The sequence below is a fragment of the Numida meleagris genome, chromosome 24 (genome assembly GCF_002078875.1).
Source record: "Numida meleagris isolate 19003 breed g44 Domestic line chromosome 24, NumMel1.0, whole genome shotgun sequence".
In the NCBI taxonomy this organism is placed as follows: domain Eukaryota; kingdom Metazoa; phylum Chordata; class Aves; order Galliformes; family Numididae; genus Numida; species Numida meleagris.
The window spans coordinates 570,174-576,997 of NC_034432.1; the positions used below are offsets into that span (position 1 = coordinate 570,174).

The 6,824-nt window shown below is 63.7% G+C and overlaps 2 protein-coding genes across 2 annotated transcripts in view; both read left to right on the forward strand.

Moving 5' to 3' along the window:
- Nucleotides 1-6,824, forward strand: part of LOC110388003 (feather keratin 2-like) — a 906,242-nt gene that overhangs the window by 264,621 nt on the left and 634,797 nt on the right. The window lies entirely within an intron of this gene.
- VANGL2 (VANGL planar cell polarity protein 2) lies at nt 795-6,818 on the forward strand. The gene is made up of 7 exons (XM_021376637.1): nt 795-1,390; nt 1,473-1,593; nt 3,099-3,706; nt 4,070-4,206; nt 4,489-4,624; nt 4,900-5,131; nt 5,397-6,818. Exons 1-7 carry the CDS (start codon nt 936-938, stop codon nt 5,655-5,657), a joined length of 1,950 nt encoding a protein of 649 aa, XP_021232312.1. The 5' UTR covers nt 795-935; the 3' UTR covers nt 5,658-6,818.

Sequence of the window (6,824 nt, forward strand, 5' to 3'; positions counted from 1 at the left end):
AGGGGGCCGGGGGGGGTCCCTTTCTCCCTGCCCCTTCCCCCATTGCTCGCTGGGGACGCCGGGACGAGCTCCCAGCCCCGCTGCCATCTCCTAGACAACCGGCATGGGGGGGCTTTTGTTTCCATAGTGATAAATGTGCGAGCATCCAGCATCTGGGACAAAAGGGGGTCCTTGTCCCCCCCCCCCATTCCCCCCCTCCTCGACCCCATCTCCCCCTCTCCGAGGCCTCGGAGAGGAGGCCAAAAGACATTCGGGTTTTATTTGGTCAAAATAGCATTTCCCTGGTAACCCGCCCACCCAAACACAGGCAGCTCTGGTGTGCACAGGGGGGGCTGGGAGGGGGGGGGGGTCAGGGTGCTGGTGGTCCCTCACCCTCTCATCAGGGATCCAAGAGAGGCGGGCAGGGGGGCTGCCACCCCCCCAGTGGTTCTGGGATGTCCCCCAGGGATGTCACTGTGGCCATTCCTCACTTTGGGTCCCTTCCTTGCAGCAGGTGGGGCACGAGCAGCACCCCAGCCCCCTGAGCCACGCATTCTTTTCCCAGTCCAGCAGATACAGTTTGAAGCTGGGCTCCCCATCCTCGTGCCCGGAGCCCCCGGCCTCGCTGTGTCCATGGGGCCACACTGATGGGTGCAGGATGGCAGCTCCACGCTGGGAACTTGTTTGGGCAGAGCCCCAGAGCGTGAGTGGGGCTGGAGCCTGCTGCCAAGCTGTTTGCTCTTCTTTTTTTCTTTTCTTTTTTTTTTTTTTTTCTTTTTTCTCCTTCTTAAAGTTGGCTCCCACCCCAGGCGCTCTCTTGGCAAATTAAAATAGCGATTGTGATATTCATTAAAGTGTAAATCACCCGAAAGAGCGCAGTTCAAAGCTCACGGTACGGTATCGTTACTAAAGGGGAAGGTGGCAGTCCTGGAACCAGCTTGGGCCTAAAATGCAAGATGCCCCCAAGGGCCCCAAATTCCTCCATCCTTTCCCCGCTGAGCTTCTGCCTCACAGGGACTGGCTCCATCGTGGCCATGGGGATGCTTGCAGGCAACAGGACTCCAGGAATCCCAGCGTATGGGTCTGGGGGCTGTGGCAGTGCCCTGACCCCGTGTGTGTCCCCCCCCCCTCCCCCATCCCCCTGCAGGCGGCCGTTCCCATTTCTCCGAGCAGAGCCCAGCCCAGCGTTCAAAATAGAGTCCCTCAAGGTGACGGTCGATTTCCTGAAGGTGCCCCTCGGCCTGAAGAAGCCCCCTCTGAAGGAGGCCGTGGCCGTCCCGGGGCCGGGCAAAGCCAAGCCCCCCGGCGTGGAGCGGCACAAGCCCCGGCGCGCCGACAGCATGGACAATGAGTCGCAGTACTCGGGCTACTCCTACAAATCCGGGCACTCCCGCAGCTCCCGCAAGCACAGGTGAGGAGCGATGCGTGCCTGGGGGTCCTCGGTTCCCAATCTGGGCTTGCACCCACCCCACTCTCCCCATTCTGCCTTGCAGGGACCGGCGAGACCGGCACCGCTCCAAGAGCCGGGATGGGAGCCGTGGGGACAAGTCGGTGACCATCCAGGCACCAGGAGAGCCCCTGCTGGACAATGAATCGACCCGGGGGGACGAGAGGGTGAGGACGGGTGGGGGGGCATGGATTGCGGTGCCAGGGCGGGGGGGATGTGTGGAAGGAGATGGGGCTGCTGCATGAGCTGCCCTCCTGCTGCCCGGGGTAGAAAATGCCTTTGGGATCGGTTCCCTTGGGATCAGCTCCCTTGGGATTGGCGCCTTTGGGTTCAGCTCCCTTGGGATTGGCGCCTTTGGGTTCAGCTCCCTTGGGATTGGTGCCTTTGGGATCAGCTCACTCCGGATCCGCTCCGGCTCTTTGCTCAGCGCCTGCAGGGCGACGCCGCTCGGCCCTGCCAAGCTTTAATAACCCCAGCTCCAGCCCTGGGAGGATCAAACAGACGAGCGGGTTTGTGCAGCTGGGCGAGCTCTGCGCCAGCGGTGCGAGACCTGCAGCCTCCAGAGGGCTGCTCCAGCCCGAGTTGTGCAGCAAAATCCCCCCCCCGACCCTGAGCAGGGATGCTCTGCATGGACACAAAGGGTGCTCGGAGGGGTCCAAGCCAGGTGCCAGCTCCTCCACCCTCTCCACTCCCCGTCCCTCCAGAGAGCCCCCGCTGGGAGTGGTTCTGCTGCTCCAGTTTGGGATGAAGCCTCCAGCGTGTGGAAATTCCAGGAGGAAAATCACAATTTAATCCTGTGCCGTGCAACCCTCAGCTTTGGTCGTGCCAAAGCAGAACGGGAGGATGGACGGACAGACAGACAGACAGACTCTTGGTGTGTCAGAGCGGTGTTTTCTGTGGCTGGTGCAGTGACATCTTTTCCCTTGGCTGAAGCTCCGTGTGCTAGATGGGGAGGGAATGAAGCTCACGTCCACACCTGTGTGTGACTTCAGTGGAAAAAAAGAAATGAATGGGCCCAGGGTGGCTGCGCTGCAGGATTGCCTCGCCGTGTTTGGGAAGGGATGTGCCAGCTGCTGGGATCTTGCTGGTGAATCTTCTGCATGGAGGTTTTGCAGTAAATACTTCTGAAAAAAGCAGCAGACAAACTAAACAAAAAAAAATACCAACAAGGAAAACGGGCTGAAGAGGTTTAAGGTCTCAGGAAACTGCTGCATCCTCCGTGGAGAGATGAATACCCCAAAATAGGCTCATGGGGAGCCAGTGCGTGGTTGGCAGTGGTGATCACCACCGATTTCGCCCTGCCCGGTGCTGGAGCCGGCACGGAGGAGGCGGCAGCGGCCGTGTTGGGACGGGGCCGGGCATGTTGGCTCTGGCCCTGCTAATGAGGGGATTTGCCTGGAAACAGGATGCCTTCCACTTGCAGAGCCGCTCTCGGCCGCGTCGTGCGCGCGGGGCGGAGAGGTGGAGCGCGGCGCGGAGCCTCCGACGGGGATTTCCTGCAGGGCGCTGCCTGCAGCGCTGTCCCTCGGCCGCTCAATGGGGGTGATGGCTCCGGCCAGCACGCCAGGCTTGGAGGTCTGAGGTTGGGGTGGGGGTGGGCGGGACGCCGGGCTGTGTTGGGATCCCTGGGCGCTGCAGCCTTTCTCTTCATAACCCTCTCGCCCCTCCCCAGGATGACAACTGGGGCGAGACCACCACGGTGGTGACGGGGACGTCGGAGCACAGCATCTCGCACGATGACATCACGCGCATCACCAAGGACATGGAGGACAGCGCGCACTTGGACTGCTCGCGGCACTTGGGCGTCGCGCTGGCCGGGGCGCTGGCCCTGCTCGCCTTCCTCACCCCGCTCGCCTTCATGCTGCTGCCCCAGCTGCTGTGGCGGGAGGAGCTGGAGCCCTGTGGGACGCCCTGCGAGGGGCTCTTCATCTCCGTGGCCTTCAAACTCCTCATCCTCCTGCTGGGCAGCTGGGCGCTCTTCTTCCGCCGCCCCAAGGCCTTCTTCCCGCGCGTCTTCGTCTTCCGCGCGCTTCTCATGGTGCTCGTCTTCCTCCTGGTGGTCTCCTACTGGCTCTTCTACGGCGTGCGCATCCTGGACTCGCGGGACCGCAACTACCACGGCATCGTGCAGTACGCCGTCTCGCTGGTGGACGCGCTGCTCTTCGTGCACTACCTGGCCGTGGTGCTGCTCGAGCTGCGCCAGCTCCAGCCCCAGTTCACGCTCAAGGCCGTGCGCTCCACCGACGGCGCCAGCCGCTTCTACAACGTCGGGCACCTCAGGTGCGGGGACGTGGGGCGCGTGGGTCGGGGGGGGGGGGGTGGCACCGTGTTTGGGGTCGACTCGGGCTTGCGCGTTCCCCTGGGTTTGTGTGCGTGTGCATCTACACATGTGCGCTTGCACGTCCTTCTGTGCGAGCATCTGCATTCGTGCTTGTTTGTGCATCTGTGTATGGGTGTGCTGTGTCCTGCTGCGCTCTGGCACTGCCTTGACCGGAGGAGCTGTGAGTGCCCGGGTGTCCCTGCTGTGAGACCTGTGTCTGCAGTGCCAGCTCTGTTCCTCCCTCCTGTCCTATCTCCGTGTGCCTGCCCCGGCGCAGTGCTAACCTGCTCTCCGTGCCCTGCGCCTGCTGTGTCTCCCTGCAGCATCCAGCGAGCGGCCGTCTGGATCCTGGAGAACTATTACCACGATTTCCCAGTCTACAATCCCGCCCTCCTCAACCTGCCAAAATCCGTCCTGTCCAAGAAAATGTCCGGGTTTAAAGTCTATTCCCTCGGCGAGGGTGAGCTCCCGTTCCCTCGGCTTCTCCTCTCGTTCCCCCTCCTCCCATCCCAGTGTTCCCCCCTGCCTCCCCCCCCCCCCCGCAGGCTCCGTCTCATGCTGGGCTCCCAGCCGGTCCCTCCGGATTTGCGTGCATTTGTCGCGGGCAAGCCGGGCGCCGGTTCCCAGCCCACAGCAGTACCGCCCTGCTGCAAGCAGGAGCACGTCGGGCGCGTCCGTGGGATGGGGCTGTGCTGGCAGCACCAGGAGGGGGGAACATCTCACCCCTTTTTTTTTCCTGCAGAAAACACCACCAACAACTCCACGGGGCAGTCCCGCGCTGTCATCGCCGCGGCCGCCCGCCGGCGCGACAACAGCCATAACGAGTACTACTATGAGGAGGCAGAGCACGAGCGCAGGGTGCGGAAACGCCGCGCCAGGTATGGGGACGTCAGTGGGGAGAGGGCCATGGGGGGGGGGTCTCTAAAGAACCCCCCTGGGGAGCTGGGATAGCAAGGGTGTCCCTGGGTCTCCCCCAGGGTGCTGGGCCAGGAGCTGGAGCAGGGTGGTGGTGCTGGGGTGGATTGCTTTGGGATTGATGCTGGGGTTCAGGTCTGGGCTGTGGGGTGGGGAGGTGCCAGGTGGCTTCCTCTGGGCCCCTGGGGTCAGGGCTTTTGGAGATGTCCATGGGGACAGCACGAGTGTTTCTCGGCAGGCTGGTGGTGGCGGTGGAAGAGGCCTTCACCCACATCAAGCGGCTGCAGGACGAGGACCAGAAGAACCCACGGGAGATCATGGACCCGCGGGAGGCGGCCCAGGCCATCTTTGCCTCCATGGCTCGAGCCATGCAGAAGTACCTGCGCACCACCAAGCAGCAGCCCTACCACACCATGGAGAGCATCCTGCAGCACCTCGAGTTCTGCATCACCCACGACATGACGCCCAAGGTGCGCGGGGGTGGGATGGGGACCCCGGGGTGGGTGGGTTTGCCCGACCACGTGAGAGCATCTCCCACCAGGGTGAGGGGTGGGAGCGTGGTGCGGTGCCGTGCAGCCAGAAAAGCGGGTGTGACAGCAAGGGAGGGACGGATAGGGCAGGTTCCCAGCGGCCGGGAGGCTTTTCCTGCAGGACCTGCTGGGCGGCTCGGGGCTGCAAATAAATACAAAGTGTGAGCGGTACGAAGGTGATGTTCACACGTCTGTCCTCCCTCAGGCGTTCCTGGAGCGGTACCTGAGCGCCGGGCCCACCATCCAGTACCACAAGGACCGCTGGCTGGCCAAGCAGTGGACGCTGGTCAGCGAGGAGCCGGTGACCAACGGCCTGAAGGACGGGGTGGTCTTCGTGCTGAAGCGCCACGACTTCAGCCTGGTGGTCAGCGCCAAGAAGATCCCTTTCTTCAAGCTCTCGGAGGAGTTCGTGGACCCCAAGTCGCACAAGTTCGTCATGAGGCTGCAGTCTGAGACCTCCGTGTGAGCACAGAGTGCTGCGGAGGGGATGAGGGCTCCGGGGGTCCCTGGGTCGTGCAGGCCCCTGAGCAGCGCCCGTGCCAGGCTCCATCCCCAGCACGAGGCCGCTCGGTGCCCGTCCCCACGCTCCCACACCCAGCTCCTCGCCGCCGTCCCCGGGAGGCACTGCCAACACCAGGACGATGTCACGGCCAGACGGGCCGCGTCTCTCGGTGCCGATCCCCCAAGGGCTGACCCTCGGCCGAGTTCTCTGCGCCAGCGGCCCGGCGTGCGGCCTGGTCCGAAGCATCTCCTGCGCCTTCATCTTCTGCTGCGACCGCTGCGTTTCTGGTCTTAAAGCGCCGCCCGTGTCCGGGCTGGTCGATAATAACGACACTTTTTCGGAGTATTTTGCAAACCCCTGTGATCTGAGGCTGCTATGGAACCCTCCCTCCGCCCCACGGCCGGGGCAGACCCCACGGGCACGGTGCTGCTGCCGTGGGAGATCCTCAGCTCCCCGCCGCTTTCCGCACAGAGCTCCTCGCACACAGAAGCAGGAGGAGGTCGGATGGTGAAGATGAGAAAAATCCCAGCGGTGTGGGTGCCCCAGCCCACCCCCCAGCTCCCAGCACACCCCTCACACGGGGCTGCTGCCCCATCGCCCCGTGCCGACGCGTGCTGGCTGCCGGAACCGTAGCATGGCCGAGATTGGAAAAGCTCATTGAGTCCACCCAATCCGCCATCACCACCAACGCTCATCTCTCAGCCTCGCCGAGCCAGTAGGGAGGGATGGGGCTGTGGGATTTGGGGCGCAGCACCCCACGGGTTGCAACGGGACAACCCAAAGCACCCCCCCCAGGGCCCTGCTGCCTGCCCCAAAAAGGGCTTCTTCATGGGGACCGTGCTCCTTGGGGTCCTCGGCTCCTGTCCCATGGAGGTGACGATGCGGTGGCCCCTGGGGGGGGGGGGGGGGGGGGGGGGGGGGGGGGGGGGGGCACCCCGAGCCGGGTTTGGGCTCCTTTAGCCCTGAGAGCTGCCAAACCTCATCACTGTGACACACGCGTCCCCCCGCTCTCTGAGGGGCTGGGGGCTTCCCAGTAAGCACCGGTAGCAAGAAAGCAGATCCCAGTAGATTCCAAGGGCTTTCCCAGCACAAAGCGGGTGTGACATAGCGAGGGAGTTGGGGGGAGGGGGG